This window comes from Zootoca vivipara, chromosome 7, assembly GCF_965207765.1.
Source record: "Zootoca vivipara chromosome 7, rZooViv2.hap1.1, whole genome shotgun sequence".
Classification (NCBI taxonomy): domain Eukaryota; kingdom Metazoa; phylum Chordata; class Lepidosauria; order Squamata; family Lacertidae; genus Zootoca; species Zootoca vivipara.
In genome coordinates, this window is record NC_142590.1 from 54175952 (window position 1) to 54198284 (window position 22333).

Below are 22333 nucleotides of genomic sequence, written 5' to 3' on the forward strand. Positions count from 1 at the left end.
GCTGGGAAAGGGCAGCTCCGTGGTCTTGCTCTCATACAAAGGTAAGGTGGCAACTTTGCGTTGTGGGCTGCCTTATACCAGGTAGGCGGACTCACATGGCTAAATCATCTCTACCATTGTTGTGCAATTTTAGGTGCCAAGCCAAAACATTTTCATTTACCTGGGTCTTGGGAGAGTAGTTCGTTATGTCAGTGGGCTTTTTCTGTTTTTTTGGTAAGTGGGGGTGAGGGTAGGATTTGTTCTCTGAAATACATTTTCAGATGAGTATTTTGCTTATTGCTGCATATCTGGTTTGAATGTCTTTGTAATGTATACTTTTATTGTGCAAGTCACATTGAGACACCTTAGTGCAAGAATGTAACTAATAAACAACAACAGGGATACATTACCACTTTGTAAGAGGCAGGTGCTTTAGAGAGAAGGCTGTCTGCCTGTTGCTGATTGGCTGGAAGTTGCAAGCTCCGCCTCTTCTCCTTCATAGAACCACTTTGGTGGCGCTTCATGCGATCTATCTGCTCCTCTACGCTCATCTTTGCCTTCATTTCATTTGAAAATACTGCACTCTTTGGCCTGTCCTGGGGAGACACACACACGAGCCTCGTGGTTATATATAGCAATGGGAAGACGCTGGTTTATCTTGAGTAGGAAAATGCCCTTCTCATATAGCTCCCCTGAATTTCCCAATAGACCTATGCATAACCTTTTGGTTTCTGTTGTGAGGAGATATCAGGAGAGAAATACGCAAACATAGAAAGCTGCCTTATGAAGAGTCAGACCATTGGTCCATGCCTGCATACACACCATAAGCTTGCAGAACATGACTTCCCCCAAAGGATCCTGGGAACTGTAGTATGTTATGGGTGCTGGGAATAGTGGTGCTGTGAGGGGTAAACTACAACACCCAGGGTTGTTTGGAGGAAGCAATGTGCTTTAAATGTATGGTGCATATGCAACCCTAGCTGAATATTATCTATACATACACTAATTGGCAGTGACTCTCCAGGATTTCATACAGAGATCTCTCTCCATCCTACCTGGAGATGCTGGGGATTGAATCAGCAATGCTGTACCACTGAGCTATCATGGCCCTTCAAGATGGAGAGCCACTAGGCAAAACAGTTTGTGGGAGACAGGATGGGCAAAGTGAGTCTGAGAGATTGTGATTCTGAAAGGGGTGACAGATTTGGGGGGAGAAAAGAGGAAGCAATTTAACAATCCATTGGCTGCGCTCTGCAGCTGTGAGTTTATTGCTGCTTGTGCGTTTTTTTGGGAACAGAACAGCAGTTACTGAGTGAAAAGAAAGGATGAGGAGAAAAGACAGATGCTGACCAACTTCAGCACCCTAGGGGAGAGTTTCCAGAGCACTGCAAGAGAATGGTAAATGCTAATCTACTAGTAGTTAAGCCCCAGTGCTCTTTCCTGGCGACACTATCATCGGAACAAAAGAGGAGAGTTCGTGTAATTCAGTGGCTAAGGGCAGAAGGGCTGTGGCTCAGTGGTGCAGGATCTGCTTTGCATGAAGAAGGTCCCAGGTTCGATTCCCAGCATGCTCAGGTACTATTGGGAGAGAACCCCATCTCAAATCCAGGAGAGCTGCCAGCCAGTGTAGACAGTACTAAGCTAGATGGTGCAATTCAGTATAAGGCAACTTCCAACGTTTCTAACGAGATACAGTGGGAAACAAAAAACAGCAGACTTCTCTCCCCACCTCTTCTCTACCTATTAAGGCCTCGTAAAAAGGAGAGGAGGAGAGATGTGATGTCACTGCATTCTTTCAAGCAGCAGCCAATGGAGTGCGCCACCTTTTGAGCAGCAGCCATGTACGGCCCATCGTGTCTTGCTTCTCCCTAAGAGTCTGGGATAGGAAGATCCCTCTTCAGACCTTAACTTAAGGTTATGTAAGCCATATTTACTCTGCCCTCTAGCCCTTATTTGCAATAAGGGGGATCATAGCAACACTGACCTACCTCATAGGGTTGCCGTAAAGGTGGTAGGAATTGTGTATACAAACTCCTTTCAATACAGTGGAACCTTGATTGTCAAACGCTTCGGAAGTCAAACGTTTCGGCTTTCAAACACCAACAACCCAGAAGTGAATGCTTCCGTTTTCGAAGGCGCCTCGAATGGCTTCCGAGGCATGTTTCTCTATTTTTTCAATGGATTTTGCTGACCAGCAATTGTGCCTCAATTGTCGAATGTTTTGGAAATCGAATGGTCTTCCGGAATGGATTACGTTCAGCAACCAAAGTTCCACTGTATATCCTTGACTGGTATTCCTCCCCTCTGAATACTAAAGTTCTCTTAAGCCACTAGCTATCTATGCCCACTGGCTCTGCTTCTGCCCTCCTTGCATTAGGCAAGCTTCTGTGGTAGATGCCAGCTGTGCTTGCAAAGTCTCCACCTCACAATCAGAAGACCTGTGTGATCATACAGAGGAACGGACACAATGACATCTAGCTTAACTTTAGAGCTTTGCCCATAGTGCAGAGGTGGGGCAGGTAGATCTTTTCCAGCCTCTGGGGTCCATTTTGTGTGGGTTTAAAAAACATATACTTGGTTGTTTTTGTGCTGCTTTTTTAAAATTATTCTAGCTCCTTTTAAGGATATGTCAGTAAATTGCTTTGGGACATATATGTGGAAGGCAATTCACAAGTGAATAGATAATACCAATCTTTTTAGGAGCTTTATGCTGCCGTTCCCAAACTTTTGCAACTTTTCCAAAACATGAGCAGAGGTGAAAGAGCCGTGATTAGGATCTCCTCTCCAGCTACTAACAGGAACAGCACCAGGACTTGCCTAGTACCTGTCTCTTCCCCCAGGGTGCGTGCGTGCGTGAGTGTTCGAGATTTACATCAAGGAAAAGGCATGGGGTGTGTGGAGAGAAAGGCTAAACACCCTCTCTCAAAATTGCCATGCCCCTTCGAAGCAGCCCCAAGGTGTTCTAACTAGTAAAACTAACAAAAAAGAAGGAGACTATAACCTGAGATCTTCTTAAATTCCTCTCCCACCCTCCTGCTCCTTTCCCATTTTAGCAATCTGCACAACCCTCCCTATATTGCCTCAATCTCTCCGATGGTAATTATAATTAGGAAAAGACGGCAGAATTTGATCTTACCCGGGCATTCAGCCCATTGGCTAAGTTGCTGGCACCCCTCCGCACCACACCTGACATGGGGATGGTGTCGTCATCCATGGGTGATTTGGTCCTTGGGGGAACAATGCCAACTGGGAGAATGCAGAGGAGGGGGGAAGGTGTTTCATCAGTAAGAAGCAAAAAGTCAAGTTTCTGGCAATGGCAATAGCTATGGACAGACATAACCATGTTTTCTTTATTTGGGACACCATGGTCCTTTCATTGCAAGGAGAGATGGCTTCCCACACCCACCCAAAGATTTTAAAAAACCTACATTTTCAGATACCAAGTAGCTGGAACAGCAGGATTTGACAACCACAACTGTCACTGAAAATGCTGCTTCTAAGTATTTTTTTATGCCACTTTTCAGTTGCATACAGCTACACACAAGGCAGCTTACAATCAGAACATTGCAATATCATACTACACGACAACTAGTTATATTGAAATGAAACAGAAGTGTAAGAGACTTGTATCTAGAGATCAAGCAAGCCCATAGGCTCATTACATCTTTAATAGTTTTGTAGATGTGGAAGTTTGGACAGGAGCAGCTTGCCATATCATAGGACCAGTGGGGTGAGCCAAGCTGCACCTGTCGAAATTCCTGATTCCAAACAACTGAAGATGCAGAAGCCTTGTCCCACACTGCATCTGGTCATCTCCGTGAGAAAGAGCAGAAGAGTGCTAATGGTGTTGACGGGACATCTGTGTCCTTCCAGATTTCAACAGCAGTTTGCACTAGAAATGCACTGTTGTAGTGAAGCTGCTTTTGCACCTATGAACACTAAATTGCCATCATTCCCAAGCCCATCTTAATGGACTATAATGGAAATGGAGGCTTTATTCTTTGGATATGCTTCCTCCTTGAGTCTCATTAAAAACATAAGAGGAGTCTTGCTGGATCAGACCAAAAGTCTGTCCACTCTGGCATTCTGCTTCTCACAGTTGACAGCCAGATGCCCACAAGGAAGTCCACAAGCAGGCCATAAGGGCAATAATATGGAGCAGATCTATCTGCAAGTCAGGAGGACCACTCAATAGGCAGGTTGTCTGGAAGAGTCCTAATCAGTAAGCCAAATCAGGTCCCCTCCTAGGGTGCACATTGTTTACCAGTACCTTTGTTGAGAGCAACTTGCTTATCAGCATCCAGGTCTTGCCTTGTCTGCAAGAGACCAGCCTCCACAGCAGAATTTGAGGCTGACGTCCGGTGATGGTCCTTCTTGTTCTGCTCAAAGCTGGACTTGGACTGTGGGGGCAAATACAATTCCCTGTGAGGAACTGCAAGGGAAGCTGAAGAGAGGTCCTGTCTCCAATTTACAGCTGCCACTTTCCTTAACTACACAGGATTTCAGACACAGACAAACACACATGCCAAAAATGAACAGAAATGCCCACACAGAAACAGCGAAAGGAAGCAGTAATCAGAAGAAGCAACTTTGCCAGGGGTTTCTCCCCCTGCCCATCATCAAAAAATGATTTCCACTGTTATTGTTGTTTTGTTCAATTGAAAGGCAAGCCTATATGAGCCAACAGTCCAAGTAGAAATGGTACCAACAGCTTAGGTACGAGGTTTATCTCCATCCCATCTACTCCTGTTGCTAGAAGAATGCAGGCATTTCAGATATAAGTATTGGTGAATGAAGCCAATTACATAAGCTGCCGTCACCACTCCGCTGAATTGGAGACTCAAAACCATAAAAGAGCAACAGAGCTTTGGAAAATCATTGCCCCCTTGATCAGAAAATAAGCAACAGCTTGAAGAGGTGTTTCCCCACCCCCACCCCTTCCTCTGGGAAAGATGGGCATTTTAACATTGGCAACAGAATCTCCCCAAATCCCTCTCCTTCTGCTTCATCTCAAGAGCATCTCTGTGGGCAATCTCTGCTATTAACACAGATGACTATCACAGGGGATGAATGCAGGGAAGGGAAAGGACAATAGAAGTAAAACCACAGCTAGGAATGGCAGAATGAGCCAGAGCAGTTGCAACCATTAAATTGGCCCCTTGCACCAAACAGCCTTTCTGTCAGCCTGGGCATTTTATGTACATCATAATGAACTCTGTATTTGGGCTCCTGCTACAACATAAACACCCAGAATAAAAGGTATGAGTCTTGTGCATCTTGTGCTGAACTTCTGGGCAGTAAAATGCTTGAGGGTTCTACAGTATTTCAATCTGGTCCAGAGAGAAGATTTGACTCTTGTATCACAATAGCATCCAATTCTTGAGAAGTTCATAGAAATGACTTAATCCTATAATGGCAACTTTATCCATGGTCACCAGTAAGGCATGTTTTAAAACTTTTGAGGTTAGTTTTATTACTATGATTGAAAACAAATATGGTTTGGGTTTGAGAAAAAACAGTACTGTACCAGCCTTTTAGAAAATAAAACAACTACCTTAATTCCTCACCTTAATTGTTTATATGGCCTTGCCCTGAACTTTGCTGCCGCTATCTGACTTTTGGGATGTGCAAAACCTGTGAAATTCCACTCGGGGAAAGCAAAGGCAGCTTTGAAGTGAGAGCAGCAGAAGGCTAGGAGGTTTTCTTCCCCCACCTACTTTGCAACTGACCTATAATGGTTGCTTCCCCCCAACCATGAGATCCCAATGGCATGAGATCCCCTCTCAACATGAGAGATGAAAAACCAGCTCAGCAGCTTTAAAACATTTCCACTACCTTCATGGGGTTTAACATGGATCAGATTCTGCTTGGTGGAGATGTGAAACCTTTGCAGATATTAATCCAAGGTTATCTTACAAACTAAGTGGAGAGTTACTCTTCGAGGAACATGTCATTGTTCATGATATTCTTGTGGACTGATGTATTTTGTATATCACTTTCCCACTGGGCAAAGAGGCCCACCAAGCCACAGGATACTTGGCTATCAGTATAAATATAGACCACAATCAATTGCAATCTAAAGCTGAAGGCAGACAGTAATTTTTGAGAGAGATGAAGGGAGTCTGACAATGGCATCGCTTTGCATGTATGCTTAACAGTTCTTTTGTCTCACTGTTGCCGCTGGTCAAAAAGGTTTCATGGGTTTTTGAGTTTTTTCAAAAACCCGCAAAACCACTTCACCAGAAGCAAACATCAGTTAAGGAATCTGGATCAGTTAAGGGTCTGGAGGCTTCTGTTTCAGTGTATCTGAAGAAGTGTGCATGCACACGAAAGCTCATACCAATGACAAACTTAGTTGGTCTCTAAGGTGCTACTGGAAGAATTTTTTTTTATTTTGTATCAGTTAAGGAAGTACACCAAGGAGCGATTTCTCTTTCAAGATGGCTTCAGCTCTCTGAAGAAAAGTAAAGAAAAAATATTGTGTGTTTCCAGTCTAAGTCTCTGATTTGAAATCTGTGTCCCACTTTTGCTTTCTGTTCTCATCCATGATTAGGGTATATCACAACCTGCCACTGAGAGGATGTAGCTTCTGACATTCTCAAAAAGGCAAATTGCCCCAAAGGCTGTTTGGCAGATGACATTTTTCATACCTGGGCAAAACCTACACGTAGGAAAAATATCACGTAATGGGCTTCAGGGAGCATAGGTTGCTTGAGAAAGATGACTGGTTAACCAACTGACTAGGAGTAGCTGGTGGGGAGAGGTGGTAGTGCTGTGGTCCTGGTCTCTGAGCACCAGTCCCATTACCATGTACCAAGAAGGTGAAAGGGTTGGGCAGTGTGGTTTCACCTGCACTGCACTGCCTAACCCTAACCCTGCACTGTTGCAGGACACGACAATGACACAGCATGGCTCCTACCCGCAAGCTGCTCCCGCACCTGGCTCCACATCCCTCCCCAGTTCCAGGTGAGTGTGGCAAAGGATAGAGCATGCCTCCAGCTCTCAAACTCCATTTTGATACCTGTCCCCTCTTCGCCTCGCTGCTTTGCTGCCAGGAAGGGGAGTTAGGATACGGCCAGAGGCGGCTTTCGGTAGGGAGCGGAGGGACAGTCGGAGGAGATTCCAAGGGCACATATGATTTGGGGAGGGGAGGTCGAGGTGGACCGGGCTCCTGAAGTGGAGAGGAAGCCGAGAAGTGTTAGGAGTAAGAGCAGAGAAACTGTGAGAAGGGGAAGGAAAAGAGAATTAGTGAGACAAAGACTCCAACAGAGACAGGTGTTACACCCAGGACAGGGCACAGCTGCAACCGAGCACCCAGGAGTCCCAACGTCAAATGGCCAGCCTCTCTCTTCATGCTGGGGAACCCCAACATCGAGCCATGCAAGCCTGGGATGAGCCTGGTGTTACTGGACCAAAGGCGCAAACTGTGAGGGGACTTTCAGCCACTTCCAAAATATCTGCCATTTCAAAAAGCAAGAATGCACATTGTCTTTCAAGGCACATTGTCCAAAATGCAGATATTTTATGATCCTTGCAGTCTGCTGCTTGCCCCACAATGTGAACCTATATCTATAGACACAACTGCTGTAGGTTTGAATGACCCAATGGTGATTGCATACGTGCTGAAATCTCAAGGTTTTGGGAATACAGAAAATGATACCCTCAAAAAACATGCAGGGGGGGGGTGGAACATGAGTGGGTCTGGGGTTGATGGTTGATTTGGGGCAGAAATTTAGGTTCAATGACAGGTGTAGCCAGAGTGACCCCCCCAAAAAAGATGCCCATCCATTGGCTATTTCCCTCCTTGCATTTGGCCATTTGTACAAGTTGGAATACGATATGCCAGTATCTGCAATGCCTTTTATAGGCATGGAAGTAGCATAGGAAGTACCTTTTGGCCCAATCTATTGGATTGGGCTTCTTTTTAGGATGGGCAGAGGTTGTAACAGTAAAAGAAGTTGCTAATCTCCCACCAACTCATAACTACTGAAACTGAATCACTCCAAACTTTTAGGGTGCTTGAAGTATCCCAGCCTAAGGCGTGTGTCAGCTGCTGTCATATCTGAGCATTTTTTTGCCATTTTTATGTGCATCACGTGAAGACCAATTCATTTTGCACCCTAAGGCAGCTATCACTACATGGAGAACTGCTTGTGTAGCAGCTTTTCTCTATGCTATCAATCTTCTTCTTTAAAACAGTTGCTGATGTGGCGTTGAGACGAATGGCTCACAAAGGCTGTGACCACATTATTTTCTCCCACCCAAAAAACACACACTAGAGGAGCAATTTCACCAGGAAAATATAACGCTGCTCTATACCGAATCAGACCATCAGTCATTCTAGCTCATTACTGGCAGCGGCTTTCGAGGGTTTCAGACAGGAGTTCTTGCCAGCCCTTCCTGGTGATGCCAGGGGTTGAACCTGGGACTTTGTGAATGCCAAGCAGATTTTCTATCAATGAGCTATGGCCCTCGCCTAATGCTCTGCAATGATACCAGCAATGATTCCGGATTAGTAATTCGATAAGTGAGCAGACATAATGAAGGGAGGGAGGGAGTCTTGTTGCAGAGTAAAAAGCCTTCAAATAATTATCCTAATTGCTCATTGCCGCAGTTTCCCAAATAAAAGCCAGCGGAGCAGTGAAAGTGGCTATATCATCTATCCCATAATTCAGTCTACCTGAGGGGTTGTCTTACCCCTACATGTCCACCTGACTGCTTTGATCTGCATAAAGGCCACTTTTATAAGTGTCACATAACAGGTATTTTGCTCTTGCAAAGAATTGGTCCTTTAGAGTGGCAGTGCCTACTCTCTGCAGTGGGCAAGAACGTCTGTGGTACCGTATTCAGCACCAGCTCAAATCTTCTTTCGTTTAGGCAAGTCTGCCTAGACGTGTGCACATTGCATTGTGCACACTTGTTTCAACACTACTGATTTTATCTATATTTTGATCTATTTTACATCAATTAGTTTTACAGTTTGGCTTAGTTGTATTATCTTATGTATATTTTAAATTGTGTTATGCAAACAGCTTTGAGATTTTTGTTGATTAAATAATATACAAATCCTGTTAAATAAATAAGTATAGTGATCAGCTTTGGGTCTTTTGATTCTAAAGGATTTTTTAAAAAAAGGTGAGCACAAGCACAAATTGTGTTAAGTTTTAATGGGTGCTGCAGGTGATTGGCCCGCTGAATCAGAGTGCCAGTTACCTGGAATCTATACTTCAAGTTGCCAATCCCTTTGCTGAATACTTATAGTCTTGAAACTTAGAAGGATCAACACAGCTACAGGATATCAAATGAGTAAGGTTAGCTCTACCCTGCTCTACCGACTTTTTCTTTATCTCCCTCCTACTGCATATCTTGGTTTGGAACTACTATTGCAACCAGGGGCAGGAGGGGAGAGAAGTCTGGAAGCACCCAGAGTTTCAAGGTGTTTAAGCCAATATTACGAACTTTAAATGGTTGGGTCTATTGCCAGGGCCCCTTCGACTTTCCTCTGAAAAAATATATGTATTGCAGCCTCCACCACCCATGCCAGAGCAAGGCCTGGGTTGCCACCTACTGGTGGAATGATAATCCTGGAAACAAAAGCGTTACGAGAGCATCTTGGCCATGACTGGGAACACTCCCCCCTCTCCCATTTTGCTGCATCTTCATTCAGGCTGCCCTGGGCAATAATAAATTTGCTCACCTCGTTGCTGCCTTGCTTAGTAGGGGAGCTCTGGGATCCCGACACGAGAGAGAAAGGGCTCAGGGGACTCGTGAAGCTGGCCGAGCTCAAAGGGCTGGCTGGGCTGTTGGAGCTGTAGGTTCCTGATGGGCCAAGGGATACTGCGGAAAAATAACATGGAAAAGGTAAGCCATTCATGCAAACCAACAGATGGATGGATCAGCAGGAAAGGGACTACCTAGAGAGGCCAACGGAAAGTGTGTGTGTGGTGGAGGGACGAACTGAACCTTCCTTCTGAAAACAAAGGAAAGTACCCTTTAAAAAGTTATGATGGTATTTGTCCTGATATAGGTCCTCTAGTTGTTGCAACTCCAGACTGATACCGAGACTGTCCTGCCCCCTGCCCCCCCCCCCAATGTCCTGGTTGTCATGCTGCTGGCAAATGGACTGGTGTGGTTTATGGCACAGGGAGCTGCAGGGTCCCTTCCAACTCTGTGATTCTACGAAACCCTTGCTGATGCACAGCCAATTACACAGCAATCTACCATTAGTTCCTGATCTACTGTATCTTCTGCTTACCCCTGATCTAAATGACAGTGCCACTCTTCAAATAGATTGCGATAAATGATACTCCTATACTGGTTGCAAAACATTTCCAGGTGGCAGATTGAGTGTACGTATTGTGGAAGGAATGGTAGATATTAGGATAACATGCCAATACTTCTGCCTGCTACTCCAAAGAGCCTGCAAATAAAAGGAGTTTCACTTACCCCTATGCTTTGCTGTGTCTGTGCCCCGAGATGGGTTGTTCTTCCTCAGCCCCTCCATCACATCCTGGATCCGCCAGATCTCCTTCTGGATTTGCCGGTTGAGCATTTCATTCTGAAAGGGCCAAAGCACCCAAAATAATAGTAAGTAAACTACCACTGCTTCCTGAACTCAGTCCTTGGGGAAGGGCCGTAGCTTATTGGTAGAGCATCTGCTTTGCCTGCAAGAAGGTCCCAGATCCTAGCCGTCTTCAGGATGGGCTGGGGACTATCCCTGTCTGAAAACCTGGATTGCTGCTTCCAGTCACTACAAGCAACTCCGAGGTAGCTGGAGCCATGATCTGTCTTGATACAAGGCAGTTTCCTATGTTTCTATTTCTTTTAGGTAAAAACTGTATGTTCCCCTTTATATAAATGGTGGCTAACATTATGTTGGACTAGAACTCCCACCATCCCTAACCACTGGCTATGCTGTCTGGGGCTGATGAGTGCTGGAGTCCAACAACCAGGGGCAAATCTACTATGAAACAAATGAAGCTTAGGCTTCAAGGCCCCTAATCCCGGAAGGGCCCCAGAAGTCATTTAGTCCACATTGCTTAAAATTTGTGAGCCACATTGATCTGAGTCAAATTGATTACTTTTTTTGTTATATATATTTCCCCCCAGATTTAGGTCCACCACTTGCTTGACACTTCTACGTATATAGCTAGAACTCTGTAATGGGAAAAGCAGCTGGAAGAAGGGGGATTTAAGCACCCACTCAATTTCTCTTGGCAAAAATTGCCACTTTTACAAGCTTCCGTAATCCCTAAGAGATCTTTTTCTCCAAGCTTAGCCTAGGTTCTGCAGAAGGCACACTTTGCTATGGCAGCCCTGGGCAACTGGTCCTCTTATCAAGGAACCGATGAGCAGCTTATAATCAGAAGTTTGTACAGTTTCAAGCAAGAGTGCAAATTGAAAAATCACTGTGAAGAACAGGCTATCAGAACACTGATATAATCATCCAGGCAGTTGTGAATGTTCCTGGTTGCAGAACTGCATAGAGAACCATAACATGTGAAGCAGCAATAATGCATTACATATATTCTGCTCTGGTTTCTACAAGTGCAGCAACACTTTTTGGAACAGCTGCAATCACAGCAGAGTGTATCCATGTAGCTCCAGTTCACTGCCTGCTCACACATTACATTTCCCCATGCCCAGAGACAACTGAGATGCAGAAAAGTAAAGCCGCCAGCTGGCATGCAAGGATCAGCCCAGAGTGCTTTAGAAATCAGTTGTGAGGTTTATGAAAACAATGCAACTGGCCCAGAATCCCTATTTTCCACCCCTTAAAAAATTGGGATGTTGCTTAGCATCCCAGGGACAGAAGTTACATACTGAAGACTGTTGTCTTACTGATTCTCTGAGTGCAAAAAACGGTTCAAAATGTTGACTGTTGGAAATTGCTGCTTTCTTTTTTCCTTCTTAAAGCAAACAGGTTTCAAGCTCAGGATGTGGAAATGGCTCAGACTTATGCATTTGCATGTACAACCAACATCAGTGCTGATAGTGCATGTCTCGCAAGAATACCTTGCCGCTCCACCATGCGTTTCTAGTCTCATATATTCACCTGCCTATATCTGTTTTCCTGCCACATCGCAATTTCTGCCCCAGCATGACAAATTTTCCATAAACTCACAGACTCAAGTAGTAAAGTTTGAGCAAACTATGCTAAATTGCTACGAGTGTGCAAGCAGTTTTAAAAACAGCATTTGCAGTCCTTCCCCTTTTTAGCACAGCACAATCCATAACACAGAGGATACACACAGGCATTTTTTGCTTTCCTGTTCCACTTTTAATGAGAATCTGTGCAGATGTAGCTTTTTGCACACACCTGGGAGATGTCCTGCTCACCCAACTCTCAGCCCTAAATATTCTGATCTTATTATTCCATTGAAGCACAGAGATTACAGTTCAAATCATTGGATCAGATTGGAAATGTGTGCACAGACAATCCAGAAATGAAGTGGTTACTGCAGGAGTTTAAAACCCATTGTAATTACTCGGTGAACAAGGCTGCATACAAGCACAGCCTTATCACTTAAAACATGAGAACAGGCCGAGCACATCATCCTTCCAGCTAAAGCACAGACATCACCTGCTCTTTCTACCATTACAATCAATTAGTTCCATCAAGAGCTAGCAGAGCTCTTGCTTTCCCTTTGAAAGAGCCACTCACAAACATCCTGGCCTGGATATTTATGCCACTTTGGAACAGATGCTGGATGTTCTCCAGCTGTGGAAGGCTGCAGACTCCAGGACTGCAAGCAGGGCATACTGCGAGAGCCACCCCCTGCTCTATCAAAACATCTCTCCCTCCCACTGGAGCTGTTCCAGAATTAATTACTCTCAGGCAGGACACAAACAGCAATAAATTGCTAGGCACACAACAGACCCTCTTCAATGAAGAGTGATCTGTTTTATAACACTCTGGGATGCAAACTTCTGGAATAAATGAACTGAAAGAAGTTCCGCATCCATCAGGTTGTTACATAGTGCGAGAACAGATGTGATTTCATGATACAGTCATACCTCGGTTTAAGTACGCCTCAGTTTGAGTATTTTCAGTTTAAGTACTCTGTGAACCTGTCTGGAACGGATTAATCCACTTTCCATTACTTTCAATGGGAAAGTTCGCTTCAGGTTAAGTACGCTTCAGGTTAAGTACAGACTTCCGGAACCAATTGTGTTTGTAAAACGAGGTACCACTGTATGATTGTGTTTTAGTGTTTTAATATGATTAGTAGTAACTTATTTGTTCAAACCTGCTTTGAATTCTTTTTTCGGGGCGGGGGGGGGGAGGATGCAGTATATAATTTAGGGGAGGGGGAAAGGGGGGACAGTCACAGGAGATCCAGTGCAGTAATGGATTCCCCCACCATCTTGTCTAGTTTGCCCTTAAGCCTGCAATCGCAAGCATTTTTAGAAGTCTCACTAAACTAAATGGAACTTACTTCAGAGTATATGGGATCCTTAAAAGTGGGTCATTCACCAAAGCAAATGGTGAGCAGTCCTTACCTGCCTGTTGTACTTCAGATATATATGTGGCTAGCTGCAGATCAGGGAGAAGACTTCTAGCCTAGCTGTCTGCTGTAGTGGAATGACTAATTTTGCACATGGAAGGAAATTTTGATGCATGCATAAGTTTCAAACAAGCCATTTCCTCTGTGCATACCTGTGTGCAGCCTGTACCACATGCTCAACTCAGTGTTTGAATTCACCCTGATGGTGGCATCTTCCACACATGATTCTGCGGTGTAGCATCCAGGTGGAAGCACAGGATGCTTCCTAGGGTCAAGGCAAGCATCCTCTTCCCCAAAGCACTCCTCCAATTAAGTGAACCCTGGCCACATCTGCCAGAGCAGGAACACTGAACTCCCCCCCACACACACACTTTGCTTTTCTGACAAGGACCAAAAGAAGGCCTGTTGACTCAACTCCCACATTCCTCTCACCATTTGAATGTGTGCTGGGGGGTGACAACAGGGGGTTAAGAGCTGTTTGTTTCCACTTCCGTACCTTCGCAAATAAATACTAAGAACAGAAGGTTTTCTATTTGCACTGAACATGCACGCACACAGAGACAGAGTTCCACAGAAATCTGGTAGGTGCTTAAATGTGTGGAGTCTGGAGACTAAGCGGACCTCAGAGCAAGGAACAATGCCTTCATTCAGTGTGGCAGCGAGAAGGTCAAGTGTCGTTTACATTGGAAGGGAAGCAAGGATTAGACATCATTACTCTATCTGGTGTCGATGACACGGACAACATCAGTAAGCCAACCTCTGTGCCTGCTTTCTGCTTCTGCGTCTCCCACATCTCACCATCTGCCTTTTCAGAAAGAGGGGTGGGAAGCTGGATTGGGCAACATTGGCCCCCTGCTTACAAGGCTTCTAAGGATAATTAAGCACTACTGTGAAGCTGCTTCTGGCAGGTCATCAGTGAGATGCATCCCAGCACCAGCAATTTTCTTTGCAGCTAATTCCAAACAAAGAAGTAATGGACCCCATATTGGAATTGAAGAACAGACTACAACCCCATCAAATGTTTACGTAATTTCTTGGCTGCTTTATAATTACAGAAGAAAGGGTCAGAGAAGAAGTTGCATAAATCCAGGGTTGGTAGGGTACAGTATAGTTAAGAAGATGGACCCTAGTTTGGGGAAATATAAGGCTCTACGTTAGGAAAACCCAATCAAAAATTTCCCAAAGCATGAACTGGGAGCAATGACAACTAAATGCAAACGTGGGGACTTCTGTATTAACTGCTGTAGGAGAGATCAAAACTGACTGCACTGCCGTTCCTCTTAACATATTTCCTCATAGGATTTGCACACCAGTCGTTATCTGAAAGTTTGCACATGAGTCCGTTAAATATCACATGTTTTGTGCATGCACAATAGGTGTGACTGGTCATGGTAGTAGTGCACAGTATTTTAGGTGCACATGCATGCATAGCGCTTAAAATCTGGCTCTGATGTTTTTACTTGCATCTAGGAAATGTAGTCCAGTCCAATAGTCAGTCTTCCTTAAGGATGGATGTGTGAGAATGATGGCTTAATTATGTGATATGATAACTGTACAGTGGTACCTTGGTTTACAAACTTAATACAGTAGTAGTAGTAGTAGTAGTAGTAGTAGTAGTAGTAGTAATGGGCAGCTTCCAACAGAAAAATAAAATAAAATAATCGATTAAACATTAAAAGCATCCCTAAACAGGGCTGCCTTCAGATGTCTTCTAAAAATCTGGTAGCTGCTTTTCTCTTTGACATCTGATGGGAGGGTGTTCCACAGGGTGGGGCGCCACTACCGAGAAGGCCCTCTGCCTAGTTCCCTGCAACTTGGCTTTTCGCAACGAGGGAACTGCCAGAAGGCCCTCGGTACTGGACCTCAGTGTCTGGGCAGAACGATGGGGGTGGAGACACTCCTTCCAGAAGTCCTTTCCAGAAGTCCGTTCTTAAACCAAAACCGTTCTTAAACTGAGGCGCGCTTTCCCTAATGAGGCCTCCCGCTGCCAGTGCCCTTCCACCGTTCGGATTCCGTTCTTAGACCGAGGTAAAGTTTGCAAACCAGGACATTGCTTCCGGTTTCACAGAGTTTGTAAACCAAATCATTCTTAAACAGGACTGTTCTTAAACTGAGGTACCACTGAACTGAATACAGGTGGTTTTATTCTTTAGTTTACAACTTTTAAAGAAGAGAATCAGGATCAAATCTGTCTATCAACAAATGCTTAGACATCCCCACAGGTCTGTGCCCAGTTTTCTCTGGATTCTCTAGCATTTTCCTTAAACGCAGGTGGTCTGGAGGTTTTGTTTTCTCACCTGGATGTCCAAGTTCAGTTGTTCCCACAGGTCATCATGCAAGGCTGACACCTCACCCTCCAGGTTCTCATATTCTATGGTGCTGTTGGCCAAAGCCTGTGGGGATTTGCAAACAGTCCCATCAAGATACCAACACAGTCACTCACAATCTCCTCTCCATGTCCCTGGATGCCAGCCCAGCCTGGCTGTACACCACAGTACAGAGTAAATCTTCACCTAGGAGGTGATAGCTGCATTGGTAGAAACTGTTGTCTTCCAAAAAGCTTATTTGGAGGACAAAGATCACCCTTGTATGCTTCCCGTGCTAGCATTTAATTGCTGCATTCTGGAAGACACAAACTGGCATGATATTTGTGCACTGGGGGAAGCTAATGGACATACAATGAGAACAGAAAAGAGGACTTCACTCAAAGTGAAGCAAACAGGAGGTTTTCACCAGTTCTCCCCATGTGTTTTGCACAGAGCAAACTCACAGCACGCACTCATGAACCAGAGGGGTTCAGTTTGGGTGCTATTGCACCTTCTCATTGGGTTGAAAGAAGCTTTCTTCTCTCTCACTCTCTCTTCCTTTTTTAAAAAAAAATGAGAGAAAAGGAAATGAAACAGAGAGACGAAAGGAAGATTTATTGTACAATGCCAAGCCCACAAAGCATTCCTCTCTTCACCCTCAGGTTTCCCCTGACACATGCAGCACCAGCGTTGGCAATGCAACAAGAGCAGGCAGCCCATGCAGGCTCAGCTCAGCTGGAGACACAGGCTCCACTGATGCAGCTCGTGCTGCTGCAGAAGCATCAAATACTGTAGGGCAAAGCCCATGTACAGCCAGAAGAGAGGGCTGTCTTTGCACTATTCTGCCATGCAGGCTGCACACAAACCATAGGCTGAGCTGTGCTCTCTGCTCCATTTAACAGCAAGCTTCTTGGGCACAGCTGAGCATGGTAGTGGCAGTGCATGTTTGGATGGGTCAAATATACTTGATCAATAGGGACCAAGTATGTATTTTCCCTCCACCACCATTGCTCTTGATCTTTGAAGGCTCCTGAGTGTCTGGGATTTCTGCAAGAATAAACAGGGCATTTTCTTTATTACCGTGCTGGCTTGGGACAGCTCCACCCGGATATTGATCAATTGGTTCTGGAGGGATTCCTTCTTGTGCAGCAGTTTTTCGGGGTAGGCTGGTTGGCTCCCAAACATCTCTAGCTCCTGGTGTGTCCCCATCAATGCACTCTCCAGACTTTCCTAAGTGAAGAGAAGAGTAAGGAAAATGTTTTTTCTTTTTAAGCTGATGGTTACAAAGCAATCTGGAACTCAGCAGACCAAGGTATAGTTAAAATTCTTTTTCTGGCCTCAGGCATTCAGCCTTTCTGGGTCTTATTTCTAAAACCATCACTTGTTCCGTAGGATAAAGCATTATTGCAACTTAACTGGGTTGAAGGCTAAAAAGATCAGGTGCGGGCTGGGTTGGACTTGCTCATCTGCCTGAATATCTAGACATGCCTTCTCCCACAGCATTCAGAGATGTAGGTCACACAATCACACACCCTCCCCAATAACCTCCACCACACATACAGTCTTGGAAAGAAGGAGCCTGGTATTGCATGAAGACATTTCCCTGAAATTTCTTTCTGCCTGTGCAAAAGGACTTCCTCTCCCACTTCTCTCCTCATGTGCCTGCCCCCAGATCTGCTCTGCAGGGTTGGGGGAAAACCCAAAGAAGATTTGGGGAGGCACACAGGGAGAAGAGAGGTACAGCAGAAGTACCAACGGGATGACTTTGAGAGCCAGTGTGGTGTAGTGGTTAAGAGCGGTAGACTCATAATCTGATGAACCGGGTTCGCATCTCCGCTCCTCCACATGCAGCTGCTGGGTGACATTGGGCTAGTCACACTTCTCTGAAGTCTCTCAGCCCCACCCACCTCACAGGGTGTCTGTTGTGGGGGAGGAGGGGAAAGGAGAACGTTAGCCACTTTGAGACTCCTTCGGGTAGTAATAAAACGGGATATCAAATCCAAACTCTTTGTTGGATACATCCCTCTATGAGCAATACTCCTGCTACAAAGGCCACTTTTAGCATATCTGGAAACTGGAAACATTTGCCACAAAAATAACAACCTCTTGTCCACAGCCTAGCAAATGCAATAAGATTCCAGCCTCAAAAAGCCTCTTGAAAGTTGGCCCAAAATCAGAAAGCAGCTTGCCCATGGCATTAAGTGTGCTATGATACACGCCCCTTACCTTCTCTGCACGAAGTTGCTGCACCAGCCTCTCCTGTTCCCTCATCACCTTGTTTTGCTCACAGAGCTTTCCCAGGAGCTTCTTTCATGGAGGAAAGAGAGAAAAGAAAGGCGAAATATAAGATTCATAGCAGAGTCTGGGGTGGGGAAATGAATGTAGCCCTCTAAGTCTCTCCTGGGCTCTCCCCAGGTCACATCCCCTCCTCAGACACACCCCTTCTGGCCCTGCCTTGCACTCTTCTTGGGTGTCCACACAGACACACATGCTAGAATGTGTCTGTGCACTCTGATAAAGATTCTTGCAAGTGTGAATGGAGAAGAGAGAAAGATGCAAGTGTGTAGGAACTAGCCAAAGATGTGCATTCATTGCTCCACCCACTTTTGCCTTTGTCCTCACCCAGCACTGGCATGTGGCCCCCAGAAGGTTGCTCAGGAGCAAAAGTGGCTCTTGAGCTGGATAAAGGTCCTCCACCCTGGTTCACATAGTAAAAGGCATTCATCTGCTTTGACAGATCTCAACCTGGCCTCCAGGTATTAGAGCCTCAGTTGCTGGGGCTGCACAATCTGAGCAGGGCAGACCCACAAACAATGACGCCAGCATGAAAACACAAACCCAGAGTACAATGGGTATGGATGGGGCAGGAAAAGCGACAACCCAGGGTTGGTGAACGACGGCGACCACAAGCGCTTAGGACCTTGCAGCTCCACTAGCAGAATAGATGCCTGTTTAATGATGTCAAGAGAAATGGAGAGGGAAGGCATAGCCTGCAAGGTGTGGAGGATGAAGAGGTGGCAGCGGAAGGGGGGATGGAAGAGGCAGACAGGCAAGAGGTGAGTGAGTGAGTGAGTGAGTGAGTGAGGGAGGGAGGGAGGGAGGGAGGGAGGGAGGAGGTGCTCTTACATCTGTATCTTGCTCGCTTATCTTGTAGGTGTGCAGCGACTCTCTATAGGCTTCGGGGAAATGAGACACCTGCAAAAACAGGAACAAATCATTCCTGCTCTCTCTGCCTTTGAAGTTGACATGTCATGACAAGCCCCTGGGGAAATCCAAGGCTGCTTCTGCTTAGTGCGTAGGGGTGGGAAGCCCTCCATGCTTTCAGGTCCTGCAGCTCAAGCCCCAACCTTCTTTCCCCAAGTCTTTTTTAATTAAGCAACATTTACTGGGTAGAATAACCGAAGGGAAAGGCACACACTAACTGTCTTGCATTTCCATCACTGTGGTCTGGGGGTTTCTGCTTCATAGTTCCCACCAATCTATCCAGCTTAGACTGCAGACTCCTCGCTATCTTTCAAAATCAGCCGTCTTTCATCTCATCAAGGGAGGCAGCTCTTGCATAAAATGTAGTGAGAGAATTGCTCTTTTCCTAACTGCATATCCCCACACATGTCAAGTTTATATATATATATATATGGAAGTTGCTCAGATTATGAGCAAATCAGCTATTCTACTATGCATGCATGTTAATCATGCCCTCCCTCAAAGAGGGCACGTGTTGCGGTGAGACCTGGCAACCAAACCCTTGTGTTGTGGGTGGGCACGATTGGATAGCCACAACACTCTATAGGTAGGTCCCTTGATGCTGGGTTTAATCTGACCAATGGGAGCCAATCGGATCAAGGGACCTAAATATGCCTATGCACATGACCCTGAGCTTTCTCTCTTGGTCAGTGCATCGGAACACCCGCCCACCTCTCCCTATATTTAGGGCTTGCACTTGACCTTGCTATGCCGTCGTGTGTCGCCTGTCGTTGGGACAGGGGCACAGCAGGAATTTCCCCCACTTGGCCGATTGGCTGGTGCCATTTTGGTTTTGCCTGCTGCGTAGCAAATCATCACAACTTGTAAGGTTGTGGATAGGCTCTGGTTCAGGTGATAGGGAAGGAGGAACGCTCTCGCCATCCCTATGTGAAGGGTATTCCGTTAAAGGAATCCAGGGACTCAATGGTTTGGTCAACCCTGAGAGAGGTTGTGCCCGTGCCTGAGTCCAGGGGGACATCTGGGTGGTGGACATAGCATGTCCCCGGCTTTCCGCCATTCCAGGTGTTCACCCTAGGCTGACCTATGTTAGTGCCTTGGGTCAGCGCTACCTGCAATAGTGCAGGGAGTTAGTCGAACCAGAGCCTATGCAACCACTCACTTACTGTAATCAATAAAGTTGTGGCCTAAATTCTGCCAAAAACCAAACCAAAATTTGAGTCTTGTGTGAATTTATTTAAGGGGGAGGTTTAAAGGTCTAAACACGCAAGACATGCAACCTTCATTACCTTACAGATCACCAAGCAATTACACATGGCCAGTCATACAATAAACAGCAGCTCACCTTCACAATCACAGCAACTGCAATTGTGAGTAGATTTAAATATGTGACCTCTCCTCCCCCCTCCCCTCGGCCTGCCCGGCAGTCACAGAATTCAGGTTCATGATGGGGAAGTTTCCCCTAAATGTGATAATTGCTATGGTCCAAAAGTTAGCTGCTCCATGTTATCTACTAACACACACTTAGTTAATAGATATACACAGAGCTAGTATATAGCACGCAAGGAAGACCAGAAAGAATTTTTGCTGGGGTTTGTAGGCCTAAAAGCAGTGTTGGCTATCCATATACAGTGCAGATCTTTACATGCCAAACAGGGGCCAATGTCTAGGAGGTTGCTATAAAAGGGTGGCTGATGAACAGGTAACCAGAGTCCTGTCCTCAGGAAACAGAGAGGCCAGGATAAGTGGGAGGCTGGATTAAAGAGAAACTTCAACAAGAGCACGGAAGGATCCTGTATTGTTTTCAACTTGAGACTTCGCATTGATCCAGAATTATAGTCAGACACCACCCCCCTCTGGTTTTATTCCCAGTTTATTTCCTGCTTTGAATTTCAAAGCTGTGCAAGCCCAGGGTAATAGATTTCACAAGATGCAGCCATGTAGTGTTGTGATTTGAGGTTCTTCACACAATGTCCAGCTCCCCTGCTTATGAGCAACCACTATTTTACAGACGGGACAACGAATGCAGAAAGAAAGCCAGGTCAAAGATGGCAGTTTTAGAGCATTGGCCTTTGGTGTGAATTCATAAAACCAAAACTCAGCTTTGCATCATTTCCCTCTGGAACAGTGATCTATCCAGCAGTACTTACCCAGAAGGGGTGTACGAGTATCACAGGAGGGCACTGATTAGAATTGATGCAATCCAGCACAGAAGAAAAGCATCACATCAGAACCAGAGTTTTATTATTATCAGGCAAGCTACCACGTTACAATAATACATTGAGAGAAAATAAGTTCTTAACTGCTAGTTGGCAGAACCTGATCAACAGGAGCTTCTCTAACACAGAGAGTGGTGATATGAGAAAAGTTTCTTGCTACAGATGTCACTCTCCATTTAAGTAGCACCTGTAACACTGTCGTCACCTTCATTGTTAGGCAAAAGAGCTGAAGCTCAGTGGCAAGGCACATGTTTCTATGATTTGCCTGCAGAAGGTACCAGGTTCATATGTGGTGTCTCTAGATAGGACTGGGAAAGATCTTTGTCTGAGGCCTCTTGTGAATCTTGTTGATTCCAGCTGGGATCAAATCTAAATGTTGACTCAAATCCTGCCCTATTTGAAATGTAATGGAAAATGTTTTGGATTGCATTGTTTTCCTTTAAAATAATAATTGAGCAATAACTGCTAAGTTCATTAAATCACTAGCCATACCTTTCCCCCTATAAAGTAGGAATTGGTTGCTGTTTTCTGTGTGTGTAGCTAAAAGCAATGGAAATACAGTCGTACCTCGGTTTACGACCCGCTCGGGTTGCGAACAGTTCGGGTTACGAACTCCGCACCCCCGGAAGTGTTTTCATCCCGCGCATGCGCAGAAGCGGCGTGTGCGCTTTGCGCATGCGCAGAAATGGCGCTCGGTTTGCGACCTTTTCGGGTTACGGACCGCGATCCGGAACGGATCGTGTTCGTAACCCGAGGTACTACTGTATGTCTGTTCAGAATCTAATTTGCCAGATGTCACATGACCGTATGGTTGGGGTGTGTGTGTGTGTGTGAGAGAGAGAGAGGGGTGGGTGGGTGGGGTGGGGCTAGGTTATGCTCTTTGTCTTAGGGCTTAGGGCAGGCATCCCCAAACTGCGGCCCTCCAGATGTTTTGGGCTACAACTCCCATGATCCCTAACTAACAGGTCAGGGAATATTGGAATTGTAGTCCAAAACATCTGGAGGGCTGAAGTTTGGGGATGCCTGGCTTAGGGGCTATACAGCCTGGAAGAAAGTAGAATGGTAGTTGTATCTGAGTATCTTCAGTGCCTGATTTTATAATTTTAAGATCACCGTTTTG

The 22333-nt window shown here is 45.5% G+C and overlaps 1 protein-coding gene across 24 annotated transcripts in view; it reads right to left on the reverse strand.

Annotated features, from left to right (window-relative positions):
- PLEKHA6 (pleckstrin homology domain containing A6) overlaps window positions 1-22333 on the reverse strand; it is a 189631-nt gene that overhangs the window by 12016 nt on the left and 155282 nt on the right. For 19 of the 24 annotated variants that reach the window (XM_088673369.1, XM_088673365.1, XM_088673364.1 and 16 more), the window contains 9 exons: window positions 18920-18988; window positions 18020-18100; window positions 16874-17023; window positions 15785-15880; window positions 10426-10537; window positions 9677-9816; window positions 4250-4379; window positions 3116-3225; window positions 390-575 (listed from right to left, as the gene is read on the reverse strand). In XM_088673369.1, coding sequence (XP_088529495.1) covers window positions 390-575; window positions 3116-3225; window positions 4250-4379; window positions 9677-9816; window positions 10426-10537; window positions 15785-15880; window positions 16874-17023; window positions 18020-18100; window positions 18920-18988 — 1074 coding nt within the window. Of the gene's footprint in view, window positions 1-389; window positions 576-3115; window positions 3226-4249; window positions 4380-7000; window positions 7151-9676; window positions 9817-10425; window positions 10538-15784; window positions 15881-16873; window positions 17024-18019; window positions 18101-18919; window positions 18989-22333 lie in introns of all 24 variants that reach the window. The other 5 variants (XM_088673372.1, XM_088673371.1, XM_088673382.1 and 2 more) reach the window with 2 other exon arrangements.